The sequence below is a fragment of the Mirounga angustirostris genome, unplaced genomic scaffold (assembly GCF_029215605.1).
Source record: "Mirounga angustirostris isolate CCGP_5_RB_7025 unplaced genomic scaffold, mMirAng1.0.hap1 SCAF_3, whole genome shotgun sequence".
Taxonomy (NCBI): domain Eukaryota; kingdom Metazoa; phylum Chordata; class Mammalia; order Carnivora; family Phocidae; genus Mirounga; species Mirounga angustirostris.
The window spans coordinates 58340175-58364254 of record NW_026991711.1 but is presented as its reverse complement, the minus strand read 5'-3'; the positions used below and the strand labels follow the sequence as shown (position 1 = coordinate 58364254).

At 35.7% G+C, this 24080-nt stretch overlaps 1 protein-coding gene across 4 annotated transcripts in view; it reads right to left on the bottom strand.

The window, feature by feature from the left end:
- FNDC3A (fibronectin type III domain containing 3A) overlaps positions 1 to 24080 on the bottom strand; it is a 158823-nt gene that overhangs the window by 12836 nt on the left and 121907 nt on the right. For all 4 annotated transcript variants that reach the window (XM_045869418.3, XM_045869419.3, XM_064586114.1 and 1 more), the window contains 13 exons: positions 22323 to 22376; positions 19049 to 19173; positions 18512 to 18686; positions 16869 to 16955; positions 9348 to 9486; positions 8631 to 8699; positions 7464 to 7582; positions 5590 to 5695; positions 5327 to 5502; positions 2853 to 2966; positions 1990 to 2139; positions 1605 to 1888; positions 1293 to 1505 (listed from right to left, as the gene is read on the bottom strand). In XM_045869418.3, coding sequence (XP_045725374.1) covers positions 1293 to 1505; positions 1605 to 1888; positions 1990 to 2139; positions 2853 to 2966; positions 5327 to 5502; positions 5590 to 5695; positions 7464 to 7582; positions 8631 to 8699; positions 9348 to 9486; positions 16869 to 16955; positions 18512 to 18686; positions 19049 to 19173; positions 22323 to 22376 — 1811 coding nt within the window. The remainder of the gene's footprint in view (positions 1 to 1292; positions 1506 to 1604; positions 1889 to 1989; positions 2140 to 2852; positions 2967 to 5326; positions 5503 to 5589; positions 5696 to 7463; positions 7583 to 8630; positions 8700 to 9347; positions 9487 to 16868; positions 16956 to 18511; positions 18687 to 19048; positions 19174 to 22322; positions 22377 to 24080) is intronic.

Sequence of the window (24080 nt, the reverse complement as noted above, 5' to 3'; positions counted from 1 at the left end):
AATATTAATTAAACTTAATGTTCTAGCCTACTAATATAATCTATATTAAATGGAATCTTTATTCTATTACATTTCAATCAAACATGAATTAGACCCATTTCCAGTAAACCTTCTTGCATTACCCCAAATGTAAATGCTACAAAGGGGATGAAAATAACTTACAGAATTAATTCACTCAATGATAACATGTATTAAAGATAAATGGCTATACCAAAAACCTGTAGCAAGGCAAAGAACCTCCTTCTAGAGATAAGGCTTTACAAAGTGAACATAAAATTCTGCCAAAAATAAAGCCTAATACTCATAAAGGCACAGATTTCAGAAAATGATCAATATTGTTTGTTCTGCATAATGCTTTTACCGGTGATACAGTATGTTTAATTCCATATGTTTTTATAAATGTGTATTTCTGAGAGTACTTATGTACAAGTACCATGAATATTCCATTATTGAATAATTGGCTAAGATGCAAACACAACACAAAAAACAAAGTTGGAAAACCTTGGGAAAAACTGCTACTAGCATTCTGAATCCATGAGATATACAAATTGTTTCGTACAAGCTGAATGAAAAGTAGAAAAGTAAAATTCGGATTCTTAAAATATTAGAAGAGTAACACCTGTGGAGGGTATATGGCATTGTTTACATGGGATATAATGTCAATAAACAGCCTCAGATTTGCATTTGAATAATTTATATTACACATATTTTGATTTATAATTAAAAATGATTTAGTGGGATAATATATGGCATGGATGTAATGAAAATGTAAAAGATAGCAGCAAAGACAAGAACCTGAATAGCAAGGGGACTGGCTAATAATCAGAGACTAACCAAGATCTGACAGTGAGGAACTGAACTGTATTTTACTTAGCGCGCAAGCCCTGTGATAGGGGTGTGGAGGAAAGTGAGACATAATCCCTACCCTCAAGGATCTCAGAGGCCTTAAGCCAATTAATCATTTACTGACAAAACTGCCTCTGCTGGAAGTAAGGGTTGAAGAACTTTGTTGTAGCAAAGATTGTGTTTTTACTATAAGCATGAAGAAAGTAAATGGGTTAAGAGAAGAGAGCCAAAGAATAGCCCATTTAATTTTTCTCTTGACATCCCACTCACAAGTTATAAACAGGAAATCGTCACTATATCTTCTGGTGTTTTGAAAATAGCACATTTAAAATTATTTCTTATCAGAATTCTAACCTTGTTTTTGAAAGCTTATTTACTTCTGTTTATTAAAATTTATATACTTAAGATCTAAGAAACTATATAAAGAAGCAATTAAGAACACCTACCTTCCGTTCTTATCCTCCATCTGAAGGTGGTACTGAATAGAATCTGTTGACAGTGTTTTTGGGGTTCCTTCTCCCCATTTCAGCTTAAGGTTCTGGTGGCTGAAGGCAACACATTCCAGACGAGGTGGATCAGGAGGGAGGGGCTTAGTTTTTAATTTTATCATGTGGCTGAAAGGACCAGCTCCAAGGCTATTCAAGGCTTGAATTCGTATTCTAAGTGCCACATTAAGAAAAAAAAAATCCAGTTATGATTATTCTACTTAAAGTTTCTCTCTGGTTTAGGCAAAAATTAACATAGTTTGTAGAGTGTACCTGTATGTTGTATCTGGTTGCAAATTGTCTATAATATAGCTTGTAACCTTTCCCACTGCCAAGGGCTGTTTATCTCCCAAGTCTATGCTGTAGGCAAGGATTTCCGAACCATGGTCACAAGGCTTTTCCCAGGTTATTGCAAGGCATGTAGAAGGTGAATAAAGGGGATTTTCTATCTCATCATCATTTAGTTCTTGAAGACAAGTCACAATAGCAGGAACTGATGGTGGGGTCATACAGGCTACTACTTCACTGAAAGGACCTGCGCCCACAATACTCAGAGCCTACAATTAACAGAGCCCATAAGTTAACAAAAACATGACCAACAAAATGCTCATAGAACACAAAACTCTGGCTAGAGTAGCAAGGCCCTGACCACCTTTACCTGGACTCTGCAATAATAGGTAGTTGCTGGTGAAAGTCCTTTTAATTCATAACTGAGACCAGGCCCACAGTAACACATCTGCATACTTCCTTCCACGCCTCCCCACTCCAATCGATATTCAGTGACATCAGTTCCATTACTCAATGGGACCTTTAAATTAAGAAAGGGAAAAGGTCTTCAGTCTTGACATTGATAAATGGTTTTTGGGCAAAATCTTTCTTTACCTGAGCATATCAAAAACTGAACTGCTTTTGAATTTCTTTAAAATGTTTAAGTAGAATTAAAACTGTTCAATATTATATTTTTATTCATTAAGGTCACCTGAATGTAAGATTGGTCAAAAAATACTTTGTTTTCAATAAAAATATGACTGAATCACTTCAGAAAGAGAATTTTGAGGTAAATATACTTCAAAATAATTCTGTTAAGTAATATAAATGTTAAATCATGTAAGGACATTTTCTTTGTTAAATTTCAAAGGAAACTGAAAATGTAATTATCATTACTGATTATTACTATACACAATAAACACAGAGGAGATAATAAGTATAAGGGAAATAGTATTATACTGATTTCTACGAATGTTTATTCTGAACATTAAACTCACCAGGGGCTAAATATCTCAGTAATGAGACAAAGCCTTTGAAAAAAATACAAAGCACATCATGAACAAGAAACTAAACACTTGTGATGCAAATATACCTTACTTAAATGCTTTGAAGAGAAAAAAATTCACTTTTTACCACATGAATTTCACTAGGATTTACTGTTTGCATAATTTAGGAAGTGAAATGAAGAGTATCTTTATTATTTTATATGAACTATTCTAATCATTTAAAGTAAGTCAATGGGAATTACAATACCTCCCAATTTACTTGTGCGCAAGTTGCAGATCTGCATGTAACTTGAGGAGGCTTGCATTGATCTGGTGGTCCAGGGGCTGTAGTAATATCACATCTTTCTGAAAATGGTCCAAACTAGAAAAACAAATATAGCCAGTATTTTCATTTTTCACCCACTGATTGCACAGCTCTCCATAAATATTCATAAATTCACATAATAAATAAGTGTATTATCACTCTTCTTCAAGACTAACTGGTCATGATATAATTCTAAAATCATTCACAGAAAGTAAAAAGATTTAATGGTCATGGAAGTCACTGTGGGTTATTTTTAAGTTTTAATTATTTACTGTGTTTTCTTCTCCTGCACCTTTTTCCTTCATGAACTGTTCCTGTAAGAAGGGCAGGGTATTAGGGAATTAGGTATGTGGAGTAAGTCAGAAGAAATTATATAAGGAGTGAAGACAACTAAAGGTATGCGAGGTATGGGAGATGGTAGCATAAACTATATCTTAAAATTTAGAGTAACTTTTTTTTTTAAAGATTTTATTTATTTATTTGAGAGAGAGCGTGCGTGTGTGCATGACTGAGCACAGGAGGGGGAACAGCAGAGGGAGAGGAGGAAGCAGGCTCTCTGCTGAGCAGGGAGCCTGATGTGGGACTCAATCCCAGGATCATGACCTGAGCTGAAGGCAGATGCTTAACCAACTGAACTACCCAGGGTGCCCCAAAATTTAGAATGGTTTTAAAAAGAGTCTAAAATGTATATTCTCTGGAAATGCAGAAACTAAATATTTACTTAAGATGATTTTGACAAACGATCAGAATCCTGAAAATACAAACTAAGAACACTAGTATTAAAGATGCTATACCAGGGTGCCTGGGTGGCTGAGTTGGTTGGGAAACTGCCTTTGGCTCAGGTCATGATCCTGTCATCCCGGGATCGAGTCCCACCCCACATCGGGCTCCCTGCTCGGCGGGGAGTCTGCTTCTCCCTCTGACCCTATCCCCTCTTGTGCTCTCTCACTCTCTCTCTCAAATAAATAAATAAAATAAAAAATCTTAAAAAAAAAAATAAAGATGCTATCCCAGTGTACTGAAGCCTTGTGGGGCTGACAAGATAATGACTTCAGACAGGAAACAATGACTTATGTTAGAAATGCCAACAAAGTATTGACATAAGAAATTTCAAAATAAGTTTACAGATACAGATACTGAACTCAGTTGGAGAATGGGACTAAAATATAGTACGGTTCACTAAAATATGAAATAATGGGAGAGGAGAGACTTGTCAGTTTAATTTTGTGAAACTGTAATTACAGAATAAGGAAACAGAATGTTACTCAATTGAGGCAAGAAACTACTCCTTTGTCCTTAGAGAACCTGCTTTAATGCAGAGATGAGATATGTCCTGGTTGAGTGGAAAGGGCTTTGGCTCTGGAGTCTGACAGCCCTGAGTCTGTAGCTTATCTCTGTCACTTCTTACTTGTGTGACTGTGGGCAAGATATTTAGCTTTTCTGAGCCCTAGCCTCCTCAGCTGTAAAATGGAGATATCACCTATTTTGTCTATTTTATGGACTTGTACAGATACATAGATAATATTTAGGTTTTTTTTGTTTATTTATTTATTTTTTAAAAGATTTTATCTATTTATTTGACAAAGAGAGACACAGTGAGAGAGGGAACACAAGCAGAGGGAGTGGGAGAGGGAGAAGCAGGCTTCCCGCTGAGCGGGGAGCCTGATGCGGGGCTTGATCCCAGGACCCTGGGATCATGACCTGAGCGCCAAAGGCAGATGCTTAACGACTGAGCCACCCAGGCGCCCCCACAGATGATACTTTTTAAAAAGTCTCATAAAGCCAGAAATGCTTAAAATAATAACTTTTTTTCCTTAGGAAATAACGAATTACAATTAGTAGCCAACTGAAAGTAAATGCTGCATATAACCAGTCTTAAAAAAACTCGATTAGTCTAAGTATTTCATCTTATAGTCTTATTTCTACTCAAACTTACTAAGTAAAACCTACCAGCACCACCTGAAAGGCAAACTTCAGCCCAGCTGAAGCCCAGAGTGTCACAAATTATAAGTGGGGCTTGAAAATATTGAGATTCTAGAACAATTAAGTTATCGTATACACTGACCTCTCTCTTATTGATACAGGCTTCCTGAAAACTGTAAAATTTGGGGGCACCTAGGTGGCTCAGTTGATTTCAGCTCAGGTCATGATCTCAGGGTCCTGGGATCGAGCTCCGTGCTCAGCATGCTCTGCTTGTCCTTCTCCCTCTGCCCTCCCCCACTCTCTCTCTCTCTCCCTCTGTCCCTTCCCCCGCGCATGCTCTCTCTCTCTAAAATAAATAAATAAATAAATCTTAAAAAACTCAAAAAAACCAAAACAAAAAACAACTGTAAACTTTGGAATCACATGTTGAAAGTAAAATGGCTAACTTATGAAATACCACTGTGATTATAACTCAGTCAGCAGAGTCTTCCTACCCCCATTTTGTTAGCTGCGTGCAGTCTGAAGCTGTAAGTCTTTCCAGGAAGAAGGCTGCTCACTGTACATTCTACTTCAGAACCTTGGTAAACTTCTCTCGGTTCATCTTTTTCTACAGGAGACATTTCCACACCATAACAGAAAATGGGTGATCCACCATCGACCAGAGGGGGTCCTAAAGGTGGAAAGATTTATGTAGTTTAACAAAAGGAATGTATTTAGTACTAACTTAATTAAAATTTATTACCAAAATGGAAATTACCCCATCGTAACTGTATTTCTTTTGCTTTGGGTCTACCCTGTAATCTGGGAGGGAGGCATGGGCCAGGAGGCACAGCTGGAGTCTGCACAAGTAAAGATTCAGATACCTGCCAAAACAAAAGCAGTAACAAAACAAAATGCCCCAACCAAATAATCAGACTGTTTTTGTTAAAGGAAAATAAAATGAACACAAAGACTGCACCAATAATTTGAAATTCTACTTGACTTTCAACTGAAAAGAAATTAAGTTCTAAATAAAATAAAAAGCCCAATTAAATTAAAACTCTAATTTTATAGAAACAAAGACACATACTATGTGACTATTATACACGAAGAAAGTTACCAGAAAAAAAACCCCCAAAACTCTTCCTTTTTTCTTTCTACAGTTAACAACAACAACAACAAAACAACCTTCAAGACATCCTAATGGACATTATTTTTGATCCTTTCCAAATGGGTCCACAAATCTCTTCTAAGGATGTTTTAACATTCTGTAAACACTGTTTGCCATGTTTTCAGTAGGTTTAGATTATTTTAGTTACTTTACTGTATACTGTATTTTCAACCTAAATACTAATATGTATATATAATCTTTCCTTTCCTCCTAAAAATAATTCAAAAATCAGGTAAGCTTTTCCAAGTATTTGGTACTATTTTAGTTTTTATGCTATTTAAAAAATATATATTAAGTTTTATTTTAAAAGACTTCTCTTAAAAATACTGACACACAGTGCCATATTCCTTATCTGCACTGTATTAATTTTCTTTCCAAGCATAAATAAAATATTTGATCACCTTATTCAGAAAGGTATCCTATACAGAATGCTATAATGCTGAATTAGAAAATTAGAGGCTTTTCTGGGGGGCAGTGGATGCTTTTTTGATTATGTTATGTTAATCACCATACATTATATCATTAGTTTTTGATGTAGTGTTCCATGATTCATTGTTTGCATATAACACCCAGTGCTCCATTCAGTACATGCCCTCTTTAATACCCATCACCAGGCTAACCCATCCCCCCACACCCCTCCCCTCTAGAACCCTGTTTGGTTCTCAGAGTCCGTAGTCTCTCATGGTTCGTCTCCCACTCTGATTGCCCCCCCTTCATTTTTCAGTGGGATGCTTTTTTTAATCCGGGAAGATTTTATTAAATAAAATGAAGCAACTGGATCCCAAGCCTGTGGGCAGGACATGCACTCTGTTTCATAATACTCAAAATTTTCAACACAATACTTATAAATTCATTTTTAAAAAGGTACCTTCAAAAAAATGAAGGTACCTTTATTGCATTAAATTCCATTTGAAAAATAGTAACAGTTCTTAATGCTCCATGAACCCATTCTTGGTTAAATTCATTAAAAAAAAAAATCACTCCTATTAAAAAATATACCTCTCCAGAACATTACATATATTTCATATATAATCAACGGCACACTAAGTCCATTTTGGTTAGTGGATATCTAAGAGTAACTACCAACTTTTCTGCAATAAGTAAATATTAGAATCTGTGTTTAAACAGTAAATGATATTTTATGGATTGTCCTGATACACATAATTTATGAAGCAGTCAGTCTACAATTATTTCTATTTCTGTTAAGTATGGTTATTGAACATCATCGTAAAATTTATCTTTATAAATTTTCCCACAACATTTTTGCGTATTTGTTTTTCCAAAGCTAAACACCAACCAGACGATACATATTCTCTGAATACGGACTTTCAACCAAGTACTATTTGAAAAATTCTGGTCACTATAAAATTAATCACCTGGGTTACAGAAATTACTTTGGATACATTTCAAATTTTGAGGTGGCATCTGGTGATCCCATCTTAATAGACCCAAACTTGAAAAAATCTACATGTAAGTATTACCGCACTCTGTCCTCCATCACTGATGCAGTAAACTCGTAAACGGTAGAAACAACCTGGATTCAGTCGATCACAAAGATGTTCTCTAGCAGCTCCACTGTATATCATATCCCATTTGTTTCCTGTTAAGGTGAAGAATTATGTTCATGTTCAATCAGTTACAAGGTAATGTTTAACGTTCTGGTATCATGGACACGGCAGGTATCCTAGCTTCACTAAGTGGTTATGTAATTTGTCAGAAACAATTTAAGCTTGCTTCGAGTTTCCTGGAGATGATCTAATTTTCTTTATGTTACAGCTTCCTAGACAAATCTGCATGGCTTTGTTGAAATGAAATATCTCTGTAACTCTGTACAAACTTTGGCTTACGTTCATAATTTGCTTTTAATTAAGCATTTTAAATGTGTTTACTGGTCCAGTAATAACATTATAACACACAAAGAGTAGAAAGAACCAATACCACAGGAAGTTTAGCCTTAATTAAAAGACATTCTTATTATTTTGCAGGAAACAGGTCATTGCATAGAAATAAAGACTGTTAAATGTGTGATTCAAAAATAAAGTTCACGAGGCGCAGAGGATATTAATAAAACTAGTATAATGTAAGTTAAATTTTACAGGATATTTTTTCTCTGATACGTCTGGTTATAAATCTAACTGAATAAACCTTCAGAAGACTTTAGATATACTGGAACTGAGCAATGCAAACAAATGAGAAAGGAAATAAAATGTAAATGTAAATTTAACAATATAGGTGTACAGCAGTCTTACATTTGATTCACTATATTTCTAGAGATTATAACTTAAAGTGGATCATAACAGGCAAAATACTAACTGCTATGAACAAAGGAAAAAATGAAAAGTGAAAGAAAAGAGATCATATAAAATGTAAAGTCATGAAGAAGAGAGGCAGACTGGTATAAATCTATTTCTTTCTTTTTTTTTTTTTTAAAGATTTTATTTATTTGTCAGAGAGAGAGAGAGAGAGCACAAGCAGGGGGAGCGGCAGGCAGAGGGAGAGGGAGAAGCAGGTTCCCTGCTGAGCAAGGAGCCCGATGTGGGGCTTGATCCCAGGACCCTGGGATCATGACCTGAGCTGAAGGCAGATGCTTAACCGACTGAGCCACCCAGGCATCCCTAAATCTATTAATTTTTAATAGTTATTCTTACCATTAGAACCTTCTGCCATCTCCACTACATACTTATTGATGGCTGCACCTCCACTGTCTTTTGGTGGGTCTATCCAAAGAAGTAAAAGTTGGTATTAGGCAACATACATACAATTAAACAGTGACAGAAATCCTAATAAACAGACTACCAAACCTAAGATTGTTTAAAAAATAAAAAGAATCATCTGCAATGCTTTTTTAATTAATACTAGCATTTCAAGTGGTGTATAAACAGGTGTTCAATAAGTGTGTTTTATTTTTTTCAAGTTTTATTTATTTAAGCAATCTCCACACTCAATTGTGGGGCTCAAATTCACGACCCGAGAGATCAAGAGTTGCATGCTCTTCTGACTAAGCTGGCCAGGCACCTCAACAAATGTTTGTTTTAAGTGAATAAGTGATTTTCATTTCTCATGAGAGCTAGGATAACCCAGGTGACTTTAGCTATAATTTCAGTAATCATTCATTTCATGCAGTGCTACCTCTGCTCATAGTCTTAATGCAGATCCCAAGTTCTTCCTGTATCAAATTATGAACTCTGTATTTGTGTGAGTGTAGTTTTCCACAAAAAAGATCCTCAAACAATGAATGATTCTCACATTTCCTATTGAACTTGCTTAAGCTAACAAATGTACCCAACTATCCTAAGAATTATCTTAATATTCAAATCATTTTAATCAAATACAAAAGTAATGATGTACAAATATGCATATCTTACCCCAAGTTATTTTAAAACTGTGTGAATGTATCTTTCCTTTAACTGAAGGCTTCACAGGTACTCCTGGTTTATCGGGGCATGTAGTAAATTCTACTACTTCACTTGGATTACTTTTACCTTCTGAGTTGTAAGCAATAACCTATGGCATAAAATAACCAAAGACATAAAACAATTAGTATCTGACACCTAATGATAATGACTTAATGAACAAAGTGATGAGAGATAAATAAGCTCAATCAAATGATAAAGTAAGTTTTCTGATTGTGATGGCTTGTTTATGTGAGAATTGCTTGTCTTCAACAAGGACTGTGCATATATGAAGAATATTTAGGTATAATCCCCTGTTAGAGTCAGTTCTGGGAATACAAGTTTAAGTCTAACATTTTGATACTAACCAAGAGTCATCACAGGAGTAAGCTATAACCCGATGATACTTGATAGGCTTTGGGCTTGATTTATTTATTCTTTTACCATTCTTTGGGTTTTAAAAAGACGTCCACAAATTCTTTGAACTTCCTTTATTCAGATAAAGGCAAATTCCTCTTCCCTTTGAATTGTTCTTAATAACTTGCTTCCAATACAATGTAACAGAAATGAGAGTGTGTAGCTTCCCTAAAGAGAAACCCATTTGGTGAGGAACTGAAGCTTCTGACCAATAGAGAGAACTGAGGGCTGACAACCACTTGAGTGAATCTGGAAGCAAATCCTCCAGCCCCAGTCAAGCCTTCAGATGACTGTAGCCCTAGGTGGCATCTTGACTGCAACCTCACATAAACCCTGCATGAGAATCACCCAGCTAAGCCAGTCCTGAATTCCTGACCCACAGACCCTGTGAGAAACTTAATGCTTGTTTTTTCAAACTATTAAGTTGCACAGCAATAAACATAATTCATATCTAAGTATTTTTATATTTGACTTTAGAAATTCAATATATATATTTTACTTTATCTCTTCTACTGAACTTAAAGCTCCTAAAGTCAAATATCCAACTTGATATGATTTTCTCTTTTCTAAACCTGCTCCATCTTTGCCCTTCCTCATCAGCAAAAAGTACCATCATCTACCTAGTTGCTCAAGTCAAAAATCTAAGAAACATCCTTAATTCTTCCTTCTCTAAACCTACAACTTAAATCTATTAGCAAATCCTGTCAACTCTACCTCCACTTTTCTGTTTTCTGCTACTACTACCACGTTAGTCAAGGCTTCTTTTATTCTATCTTTTCTGAATGACTATAATATACTACTAACTAGTTTCCTAGCTTCCACTCCTTCTCTCAACCCTATCCATTTTCTACACAACTGCCAAAGGGACTTTGTTACTTATCTTAGAACCTTCCAACAGCTTCTTATTTTACTCAAAATAACATCTAAATTATGGCCTACGATACCCTATGTGATTTCACCCCTGACTACCTCCACTTTACAGTCTTTTGCATTAGCAGTTATTTCCCCTGCCTAAAATGTTCTTTCTGCTCTTGACATGCTAACTCCTTCTTGTTATTCAGATATAAGTGTCATTTCCAAAAATACTTCTTTTTTTTTTATTCATGAAAGTCAGAGAGAGAGAGAGAGGCAGAGGCAGAGGGAGAGAAGCAGGCTCCCCGCCTAGCAGGGAGCCCGATGCAGGACTCGATCCCAGAACCCTGGGATCATGACCTGAGCCGAAGGCAGACGTTTAACCGTCTGAGCCATCCAAAAATACTTCTTGACTACCCAGACATTCTGTCACCTCACCCTAATTTGATTAATCCACATAGCACTTATCACCATCTGCTATTTGCTTGTTTACTATCTATTCCCTCAACTAGAATATTATTATTATTTTTTTAAAGATTTATTTATTCATTTGAGAGAGCAAGAATGAGAGAGAGTACATGAGAGGGGGGAGGGTCAGAGGGAGAAGCAGGCTCCTCGCTGAGCAGGGAGCCCGATGCGGGACTCGATCCCGGGACTCCAGGATCATGACCTGAGCTGAAGGCAGTTGCTTAACCAACTGAGCCACCCAGGCGCCCAGAATATTAGTTATTTTGATTACTGTTGTATTCTTAGTGTTTAGAACAGCGCTTTATTATAGAATAGATGCTCAATAATTATAGGATGAATGGATGATTCATAGACAAGGCCCATTATGATATGACATGATAATATACACAAGGATCTAAGTATATCTACCCCCAAATAACTCATGCTGCCCATGAGAAACTCAGTAAAATTCGGTTCAATTGTTCAGTTTTGCTCAGGCTTCCTCAGTCCTCCCATGCACTAAAATGGATTTTATTTGCTGCTTTACAAATTGACTACAAAGAGGGTCAAAACACTTCTCAATGTGGTACACAGTGTTTACTTAAACCTAAAACTAGAAGAAACTTATTAAAGTAAGAACAGACTCCCTAAAAGCCAGAAAGATCCACTAACTATATTTTTAAGACTATATATTTTGGCACTGCCTCCTTTTACTTCAGTTAGCCATAAAGGTTATAAAGCCATATGGTTATCTCCCCACCCCCACAATTTTATAAATAATAAAAAACATTCATTCAGTTCCCCACCACAGAGGGAGCACTGTGCTAGGAACTCCAGATGTGGTACACTCTTTATCTTCAACAAGTTTAGAATCTTTATGCAGAAAACAGGCAAGATACTAATCAAAAGATTTAGGCAATAGAAGAAAGATTACTAAGGCATAAAATGGCCCTTTTTTGAAAAGGCGATTGGAAGTGTTAGGGGGTCTTCATGGGCAAGAGCAGTAAAAGGGCAAGCTTGGGTAAGAGAGAGAACAGAAAGCCCTGGGTATAGAGCAGAAATGAATAGTAAACAGTGAGCTCTGCTCAGGGAAAAATAATCAACCTGGTGAGATAGCCAGTTCAAGTAAGGAGTGAAAGGCAGTGCATTTTAAAAACTAAATGTGTCAGAATATAAAAAATCTTACATGAAACTAAGGAAATTTTTTAGAGGGAAAGCTGTATTTCAGAAAGATTAATCTAGGTATAAAATAGAACTTAGAAGCTAATTAGAAGGTAAGAGAACAGACTGATAACAGCACAGAACAGATTTGGAGATTTAGTATTCTTCAAAACAAAAATGATACCTGATAGAAGGCAAAGAGATGATGTATCCAAAGGAGAATGGGACATAATAAGAACTTAGGACTAACTTGGGCACACTTAGATTAGGGCAAAGGAAAAAGGAAGACATCACAAAATGACACTGGACAAGATGAGGAGGAGGAAGGGAATATGTTTATGTACTTTTTCACTGATGCTGACATATAAGTGTGTAAGTGAATTTCAAAGATGGAAGATAAGAGAAGTTGATGGATCCAGATACTAAATGACTGATTTCTCTCCACCTGTAAAAAGACCTCAAAAATAGCAACAAGCCGCAGTGGAAGTATTTAAGGGTTCTCAGCTCAAGGTACTCAGAACTTGATCTTTAGAAGCCTTGCTGCTTGAAAAAACACTTTTTAGGAACTTTAGGAAATAAGACATCAGCCTCCTAGTGGCCCAGAGTCATAGGGACTGGCCACTAGCCTCTGAAGCCTTTAATTATAATAAATATTATAATTAACAATAATTATAATTTTAAATTTGGACAACAGGTCTTAGCCCAGCTTCCAATGAACCATTTGACGGAATCAGCATTGTACGCTTGTTAACACCACTCTGAATTTTAAATGATTTTAAGAATTTTGGCTGATTTCTTATGCTTTTCTTTTTCTTTTATCCTTTAAATTTTTTCATTGTTCCAACTTTTTAGTATTTTGAGTGTCCTAGGATTGTCTGTAGTGTAGAAACTAGAACTTTGGCATTTGGTAAACTTGGTCATATTAGAATTTTATGTTAATCATACCCTTATTGTTTCTTTACAAACTGTAATACACTATCTAGTCATTGCTTTCTGGGTTATAATATTTTGCTGCTTTTTCTTAGTATTCTAAGATTTCTTTAGTGTTAAGACTTTATTCTGATATGGTTTGCTTGAAAGAGGAGTCTACAATGTCAAACTAGAAAAGAAAGACTGAGACAGCAATAGGATTTAATTCAAAAGCCTCTCACCTGGCACCCCGCATAAGGCAGATTCAAAATGTCTGAGCCTCTAGAAGACTTCACACAGTCATCATTTTCTATTTCCTAATATTTTTTTCCTCCTCTAGATCAGTGGTTCTCAAATTTCAGCGAGCCTCAGACTCACTTGGAGAGTCTGCTGAAACATAGATTGCTAGGTCTTATCCCGGAATTTTTGATTCAGTAGAACTGAGGGGCCCAGAAAATTTACATTTCTTTTTTTTTTTTTAAAGATTTTATTTACGTATTTGACAGAAAGAGACACAGCGAGAGAGGGAACACAAGCAGGGGGAATGCAAGAGGGAGAAGCAGGCCCCCCGCGGAGCAGGGAGCTCGATGTGGGGCTCGATTCCAGGACCCTGGAATCATGACCTGAGCCGAAGGCAGAAGCTCAACGACTGAGCCACCCAGGCGCCCCGCGAAAATTTACATTTCTAACAAGTTCCCAGGTAATGCTGATAGAATGGTCTGGTGATCACACTTGGGGAACTACTGGTGATAAGAACTTGGGGGTTCTTATGACTATTTAAATTTATTATTTAGGGGCGCCTGGGTGGCTCAGTCGTTAAGCATCTGCCTTCAGCTCAGGTCATGATCCCAGGGTCTTGCAATCGAGTCCCGCATCGGGCTCCCTGCTCAGCGGGAAGCCTGCTTCTCCCTCTCCCATTCCCCCTGCTTGTGTTCCCTCTTTCGCTGTGTCTCTGTCAAATAAATAAATAAAATCTTAAAAAAAAAATTATTTAGTAAGCCTTTATATAATCCCTTCTTATAAGCCAGTGATTTGTTACAAGGTTGTTTAGAGACACTATTTTCCTATCCCCTCTCTAGTTACTTGGGGGTACTTTTTGTAAAAACCTATTGTCTCCTTGGAGATTCTGATTATATACTCTGCAATTTGAATGTGACTGCCACAGTGAAACAATGTTAAATAAAAATTTGTAATTTTTTAAAATAGTGGATCATGAGAAATTTAACTCCCATATGTGTAAATAAGATTTTTGTCTCTATGTGGCAATAACACCATGGTGTTAAATGATAGAAGAATTCTAAGAATTTTAATAAACTTACCAAATTATAAAGATCTTAACATTTTCCCCTTAGAAAATGTTAATCATTTTCTAATCATTACTGAATGATCATAACAATATTACTGAAGCAAAATATAATCCAACATCATCATAAGAGGAAAACCGAATGAACGTACTTACTCTTAGGTATTTTATAAATCTTGTAAATATGAAAACTCTATTTGGAAATTAAAATCACTCAGTGTTACCGTGAGTTTTAAAAATGAAGCTAATATATAAGACAAAGCATAATAAATATAATTATTATGCTCTCCATAATCAAATTTCTCATTATTAAAAATTTTCTAAGGTTCTCAAGGAATAAAATTTATCTTTGCTTTTTAATAGTGAAAACAATTTACAGTGGCTTCTATCATTTATTTGAAATGATTTGATTAAACAAACACTAACAGGAAAATTCAAATGTTGAATTTATCAACTAATAAGCATTTTGTTGTATTTTTAGAAAAACTTCTGCACAAAAATGTAGGCTGGCTTATATTAACTGGTATATTAACTAATTCAAACACTGTCTCCAAGAACTAGCAATGTATATCCCTGATCAAGTCAGAGTTAAAATACTCTGAGAATGGAGGCTATACTATGAAAGATACAGAATTTCAGGAATCTCCATAGTAGATGAATTTTCAAAGCTTGCTACTTACTGCTTCAAGTGAGCAAGAATGATATGTATAGTCTCCATGCCTCAAGCAAGCAATAAATGACATGTAGTCTCTCTCTGCTTTACACCTGAAATAATTCAGTGTAAAGGCCAAGAGGTGGGTAAAACAAGGCAAGTATCTATGCTAGGGGATAGGTGGGTTGGCTGGAGGCAGGCAGCATTTGCCTAGTAGGAACTCAAACTCCCTGAATAGAACTTTACGGGAGGGGAGGAATTTGTTCCACAAACTAAATATAATGAACATAACTGGGGCAAAGTTTCTTGCTGATGACAAAGGGAGCTAGAAATGAGAAAAAGGAGAAAACTAGAATTAACCTGTGGTATTGGATTAAAATTGGAGGTATGTGGTGTAAACTCATGGTTTAAAAAAATTGATATATACATAGAAATACAGATGTAAATGTATTTGTGCATATAAATTGTGTGTGTGTACGCACACATAAATAATATACATACATACATATAGTTCATAGCTCTGTCCACTGAAAGGGTGTCCAGGAGTAGCAAAACTGTTACAGCAATTAAAGTATATTTAATTCCCAGATTTTGGCTTCTAAATACCATTGTCCACTAAAAGGACCCAAGTGCTTTGAGAAATAAACCAATCCCAAGGCTGAAGAAGGGAAAGTACAAGATGAGACTTGAATATCATGTGCCAGAAAGGAAAGGCTCAAAGAATGATGGGGGGGCACATTTCAAAAGGATCTGAAAGCCAGCCTGAAGGGGCTCCTAAATCTGAAACAATCTGAGTCTCACAATTGATAATCATAGTAACAAAAATAACCCACTCAGTAAATACGAATCCATGAGTTCATACTAACATAAATGAGAAAAGAAAGCTTTTCTTTATAGTATAATGCCAACTAATAAATGTAGAAGGAATGATAATATTAAAAAAATCACCACTTGGCAACTATTAATCAATAATAATTGACTCAGGCAAGAATTATCAACGGGTGTTAAAACTAACAGGTGAAAGTTTGACAAAAACCAAGATGTTTACATAGTATTTACAAAATACTTATTACAAAGGGAAAAAGAAAACCTTACGGTGAAGAAACATGGTAGAAATAATCTTCATCAAGTGACTACCAGTAATGAGACAAACTGAAATTGTGCACCATTTGATATAATGTACTTAGAAAATAAAAGCATTACTTTTTCAGGTATCACGGACGAAAAAGCATATTCTGAATGTGTTTAACAACATCCACATTTTAGAAGATGTTTGTTCACATTATACAAATAAAAGTCCCATAAAACATTAAAATTGATTTGAATTTAAATATATATACAGTTTGACAATGTTACATAGTAAGAAAGTAAAGCAGTAATCCTCACTGAAAGGCCAAAACTATTTTAATTTAATTTTTAAAATTTTTATGTATTTTTTTTTTTTAATTTAATTTTTATGTACTTTTGAGAGCGAGTGAGAGAGTGAGTGTAGAGAGGCAGAGGGAAAGAGAGAATCCCAAGCAGGCTCCACACCCAGTGCGAGGAGTGTGATGCAGGGCTCAGTCTCACAATCCTGTTATCATAATCTGAGCTGAAATCAAGATTTGGATGCCCAACTGACTGAGCCACCCAGGCGCCCCAAGGCCAAAACTATTTTAGATTTAAAACCAAGGAGTAAGGTTTGTACTTAGCTTTAAAACAACCGGAACAACAAGAATAACAAATAAATCTTTTAAGGGCTTTCAAAGCTTACCTTAAATTTATACTTTGTACTACGTCTGAGATTCTTTACTGTGTAAGCAAGGTCTTCTCCATCATATTTAGGCTTAAAACCGTATCCCTGGAAAGGGAAAATAAGCTTTCTTAGATGTCTAACAGCAGAAATACGGGGAATAACAAACATGTAAAAAGACCAAGGTCTTTTTCATCTTCTACTGTATACAAGGTGATTAATGCTCCGTTTAAGTGTAATCCTCACCTTGATACTTCTATCTTGAATGGGCAGATCCAGAAATGCTAATGAATGTTTGTAGGGGGATGGAGAACTCATTCTCCATAAATGCAGTAACGAAGAGAAGATATTTGTGTTGACAGTAAAGTCAGTCAATGGTAACTTCACCATCAGTAAGCATATCTCTAACAGAATTTCCTAGACAGATGTTGCAAGAGCTAAACAGAACTATAACCATTTAACATATTTAACTTGCCCTGTGCTTAAGTAAATAAATAAATGGTTGGCTGTGCTGGCAGGTAGGCATGTCACTTAGATATTGGATTGCTATTTATAGCTCCAGGGACAATGCCTCACTACTTTCCCAATGTTTTTTTTTTAAAGTTGATATATAATTCACATACTGTAAAATTCCCATTTTAAAGTATGAAATTCAGTCATTTATAGTGTATTCACAAGGTTGTGCAACCATCATTGAATTCCTAATTCGACAATGAAGCCTGTACTTTATTTTTTGGTTAGCAGTCACTTCCCCTCTTTTCTCATCCACTAATATACTTTCTGTCTCTATGGATTTGCCTATATCCATAAGAAATGGAATTACATAATATGTGGTCTTTTGTGACTGGGTTCTTTTACTGAGCATAATGTTTTCAAGGTTCATTCATGTCGTTACATGTGTCAATACTCCATTCCTTTATATGGCTCAATGATATTCCACTGTATGGATATATCACACTTTGTTTATCCATTCATCAATTAATGGACATTTGGGTTGTTTCCACTTTTTGGCTATTATGAATAATGCTATGAACATTCATGTACAAATTTCTGTATGAACATGTGTTTTCAATTCTCCTGGATATATAGCTGGGAGTAGACCAATACTATTTTTAACTCAAATGGCTTTAAAGTAGCTCTGAAAAGCTATGAAACTATATAGAACTAACAGAAGACACCCTAATTCATGTTAGCTCTGTTCTAGCTCACAGGAGACAAGCTACTGAAAACCTGATTCTGGCAGCACTACATAGTGTCATGTGAAGCTCTTCATACTTTCTGTGGTGCTTGGAAAAGCAGTGTATGAACAAAGCTGGAAAAGATGGACATATTATTTCCTTATTTTTTAGAGCTGCTTAGGCTAAAAGGCTGTGGTGATCTTCTCCTCTATTTTCTCTAAAACATATATATTTAAAATGCAGTCTATGCTATTTCTAGGCACAAATGTATGTAAACACACATAAAAAACAAAACCCCCTCCTACACATCAAGAAAATAAAAGACTGAATTCTTCCTCACTCCCAATTCCTCCTAAATGATAACCAACCAAGGACTCAAAGGATCTGGGCAAGGATCTAACTACTGCGGCACTATTTACTTATAAGGATTGACGTTACCTGAAATAGATTTTAAACACTCTACTTAAAATACATATTCATACTTACTGAAGTTTCTTCCTCCATCTCTAAAATGTAAGAAATTCCTTCATCTGATGGTGTTCCTGAGGGCTTACTCCATTGTAAGGATAACCAAGTAACACCGGCCTTAGATAATACAGGACTTGCTGGCATAGAAGGGGCACAGCCTGAAGTGTAATATAAGACTTCTTCACTAAAACCACTGTTGAAACAAATGGTTTTTAAGAACGAATGAAAAAGAGTTGGTTTTATAGCTAAAGAACTCAATTTGATAAATGACATTTTTTGAAAGTGACAATTTTTGATAACTAATTATAATCCAAATAATATATCCTGGAGTTAATATTTTTATGATAACCAGATCAGAAACCTGAAAGTGAATTAGTATTCTTTTAAAACTGCAATTTATGTAACTAACATCTTTTAAAGCTTTTGCTGGGCTAGTAACACATCTTTACTATATCAACATAAACTAAAGCAGACTTTTCAGTGGATAATTTGGACCCTGAATAATTTATGTAAGTGAATCTGACTAAATATTATTTACATTAAAATGTATCTTACCTTGTGCCATACTCATTTTTGGCTGACAGTCTAAATTTACAACCCATTGCTGGTGACAGTTTAGTAATTTTAAATTGCTTCTGTAAGCCCATATAACACTGACAAAATTCTCCATTTCCTTTTCCCTAAAAAAAAATGGCTGATTATTATATATCACGTACATTATTGTAAAAAGATAAATCCACATTAATTCCTGCTTGATGAATAATACCATATTAGCTAGTATACATTAAAAGTCATCTTTGTTACATGAATCATGGATCTCAAGAGAAAGTAGAGACAACACACATCTTTTAAATGATACTTACTGTTCATTAAATGCAGAATTTACAAAGTAGGTGTTTTTGTATACCTTCTTAAACTAAGTACCCTGTTTTAACTGATGGTAAATCTCTGGCTTTAGTAAAATAAACTCTTTCCAGGTATGGACCCCACAATCTCTATGGGCGGGGAGTGGTAGTAGTGGAAATAGGGTGATCTTTGATATATACAACTGGTAGTGTTTCTCAATCTATGAAAAGTTCTACACAAACAGTTTTAAGAAGAGGTCCCTAACTGATCCCAAAACCTCCACCTTAACAGCTGCTTACCTATAAAATAAAGATTTTGGAACCACAACTGCCTAGGTTTAACAGTGAAGGAAAATAAGCAGAGAGAAAAACCCAATTGCAGGCAAAAGAAAGGGAGAGAGAAAAGTCTGCAGCTCAGGACACCTAAAGAGTTTTAGAAATTTAGGATGCTACATAAAATGGACAAGTTTCTTATTCTCCATCCAAACTTTTCTTTATTATGTTCGTAGAGGTAAATTATGGTTTTAGGGTGACTTCTGCTTCAAAGAAAACCTTCAGTCTGTATCTGGCTGCTTTACTACACTTTCCTGCTCTAATGGTGTTCACAGTTGATTCTACTGAGTTGTCTAAATAGAAAGTTGTATCATCTCTAAATAATGATAATTTTGCCCCCCAGCTCAGCCACTATTTGGCTGTACCTCTTGTCTTAGTTCCAAGTCATACTGCATTAATGTTAAATACAGGTGGGAATAACTGACAACATTGACTTGTTTCTGCTTTGACTAGAAATGCTTTTATTGTTTAGTGATGGTACTTCACTTAATACAAAAATAACTATCAGATAAGGAATTATCTTCCTATCCCTAATTTGAGCTTTAACTAAGTGCTAAATTTTATCAAATATCTTTTCATAATTTATCAACATGTTTTTTCGTCTAAATTACTATGACAGATTTCCTCGTTCTAAATCCTCTTAAAACCTCCGGCATAAAACCTACTTGTTTGTGCCTCATTACTCTCTTAATACAGGCATACCTTGTTTCATTGCACTTCAATTTACTGTGCTCCAAAGATAGTGTTTTTTACAAAGTCTGGTTTGTGGCAACCCTGCATCAAGCAGGTCTACTGGTGCCATTTCTGCAATAGCATATGCTCACTTTGTGACTCTGTGTCACGTTTTGGTAGTTCTTGTAATATTTCAAACTTTTTCATCATTATTATATTGTTACGGTGATTCATGGAAGAGGCCAAAATATCGACATTAATAGGAGTTTGGCAGAAGTTGATTCCAACCCTCGTGGATGACTTCCAGGGTTCCAAGACTTCAGTAGAGGGAATAACAGCAGATGCGGTGGAAACAGCAAGGGAACTAGAATTAGAAGTAGAGCCTGGAGATGTGACTGAATTGCTGCAATCTCATGATAAAACTTAAGTGGATGAAGGAAGAGTTGCTTCTTATGGATGAGCAAAGAAAGTGGTTTCTTGATACAGAATCTACTCCTGGTGAAGATGATGTGAAGATTGTTGAAATGACAACAAAGGATTTAGAATTTTATATAAACTTAATTGATAAAGCAGCAGCAGGGTTTGAGGGGACTGACTCCAGTTGTGATAGAAGTTTTAGTGTTGGTAAAATGCTATCAAACAGCATCTCATGTTACAGAGAAATGGTTCATGAAAGGAAGAGTCAACTGATGCAGCAAACTTCATCACTGTCTTTTTTTTTTTAAGAAACTGACAAAGTCACCCCAACCTTCAGCAAGCACTACCCTGATCAGCCTGCAGCCATCATCATCAAGGTAAGACCCTCCATCAGCAAAAAGATTATGACTCACTGAAAACTCAGATGATGGTTAGCATTTTTTAGCAATAAAGTATTTTTAAATTACGGTATGTACATTGTTTTTTTTTTTTAAAAAAAACAATGCCATTGTACTTTTAAGAGACTACAAATACAGTGTGATATATAACTTTTATGTGCACTGGGAAACCAAAAAATTCCTATGACTTGCTTTGAGATATCTGCTTTATTGTGGTTGCCTGGAACTGAACTTGCAGTATCTCCAAGGTATGCGTATATACTGCTGAATTCCCAAATTATCAATGGAATTTCTTCTACTCCCTCTGGCCACTCCTCTTAGCTGTGGTATAAGCAGTATGGCAAGAGAGAACATAATAAATGACAGAAAACAAAATACTAAATAATAAAGCTCAGTATGCTTGCTGTGGTAGGCTGAATAATGGCCCCCAAAGATATCCAAGTCCTAAACCCTGGAACCTATGAATGTTACTCTACTCAGGGACTGTACAGATGTTATTAAGTTAAAGCTCTTTAGATGGAGAGATTATCCTGGATTATCTAAGTGGACCTTAAATGGAATTACAAATGTCCTTTTTAGAGGGAAAAAGACATGAAGACAAGGGGAAAAAGGCCACGTGATAATGGCAGCAGGGGTAGAAAAGGCCATCTGATGCAGCCATGGATTCATGGTAATGACCTGGTAATGACGAGAGCCTCCAGAAGCTGGAAAAGTCAGGAGAATGGATTCTCCTTTAGAGTCCCTGGAAGCAGCATGGCTATAATGACACCCTGATTTTGGCCCAGTGAGAGCCATATTGGATTTCTGGCTTCCGGAATTATAGGAGAGTGTGTGTTGTTTTAAACCATTAGGTTGTGGAAATTTGTTAGAGTAGCCATAGTAAAAAGTTACACCTGCTTTTAAGACTGATGTGAAAAAAAAATTCCTTCATCAAGGTAATTACCCAAGTGAAAGCTTTGAGGGGTTTAAGTCAAAAACAAAAAACAAACAAAACATAGGGAGGTCCAGTCTGTAATGTTTTCTAAGAACACCATTAATTCACTCATGCACCACCAAATCATTCATAATGTTTTTAAAGAGGAAAATACTATTAAAACAAATTATTTCTGCTTGAGGATATATACACGTAATTTTCTCCTAATTTAAAAGATTCAATTTACTTACCTCATCCCATTCTAAAATAAAGCTTTGGATTTTAGAACCATTGTCACTAGGTGCCTAAAAGAAATACCCAAAAAAAAAAAAAAAGTACAAATTAGTACTTTTGTAAGAGATACTGTGTGAGGATCAAATCTGAGGAATCAATTGTGTTGCAGATGTTCTCTGTAACTTAACTCTGGAAAAACTGCACAGAGAATACAGATATATATATATATATATATATATATTATATAACCCCACAATCCTTTTAAATGCAAGGAAAGAAAACAAAGCAAGTCTGTTCAAGTTTTTCTGAACACTGAACAATCTCTTGTAGCAAGAACGATCTTAACTTTCATAATCCATTAAAAAAATCACTTTGCCTTTTGTCGGAAGGTTTTATCAGCTTTAAGTTCCTAGGATCGATCCTGTCATTTTCATTAAAATTCACCTTATAATCTAAAAGTAATACTGTATGATACACTAGAGAATGAAAGAACCAGGATGCTTAGAAGAACTTCAAGAGGTCACACTGTCTGGATCTTTGCTTCTAGATACAATGTCCCCATTACCTAAGATTGCTCATTCAACAATCTGTTAATCTTCAGTGGTGAAAATTTCAGTCTCCCTTAGCATTTTATTCTAGTATTTAATCACTCCAGAAGTCAAGAATTTCTACCTTATTTCTACTTGAATTTTCTACCATTTCAACTTGTTTCCTCTTTAGTCCTCACTTTCGATGCAGAACAATGGATCTCTACTCCCCTTATAATAGCTTCATCCATTTGAAGACAACTGACTCTAAGTCTCCTTTTATCAAAATTAAATAATCTTAACTTTTAAAATTATTCTCCAGAGAATTCCTATAATTCTCTGGACTCTACTGGTTTTTATATAATATTGCCAACCATGGTTTTTTGGTTTTTTTTTTAAGATTTATTTATTTATTTGAGAGAGGGAGTGAAAGAGAGAGAGTGAGCGAGCATGAGTGGGGGGAGGGGCAGAGGAGAGGGAGAAGCAGATTCCCCGCTGAGCAGGGAGCCTGATGTGGGGACTCAATTCCCAGACTCCAGGATCATGACCTGAGCCGAAGCAGACACTTAACCGACTGAGCCACCCAGGCACCCCTATTGCCAACCATGTTAAGAGCAATCAAGAATGGTCAAGTTTTTAATAAAGAATCTTTTATACCATGGAGGTCCAAATGATTTGTTGAACATTAACACAGATGTACTTAAAAATTGTAATTTTTAACTGGTGAACATGACCAGAATCTGCTCTGTAAGTTACAGGCGTGGCAGTTAAAAGTGATGACAGTATGGATGGGGCAGAAAAAGAAACCTTGGGAAATTCAACTCAAACAGCAAAGGAAGAGAATCCCAAGGTGGAGAAGATTGCAAATCTCAGCAAAAAGTGTGTGGTATAAAAATACATTTCCCCATAATTAATGCCTTCAGATTGCTCTAGTCTAGTTGCTAAGGTCGCACATTTATTTTGCTTAATTTTTTCTACTTTATTTTGTGAGGCTTTTCAAGTCAAGGAAATGGATTCTCCTCAACTCCCTGGAAGAAGCATGGCTATGGTGATACCTTCAACAACCTGTGACCATTTCTCCAAGTTAGAGGGGAAACTATTATGTGTAAAGTGTTCTTTACCTTATCTCATTTAATCCTCAAATCAACTCTTTGTAGTACTATTATCCAAACTATACAAAAGAGGAAATGGAGGCTTTAAGGAACCCAAGTAAGTTGCCCCACATCAGTCATTAAGAGTGGAGCAGAG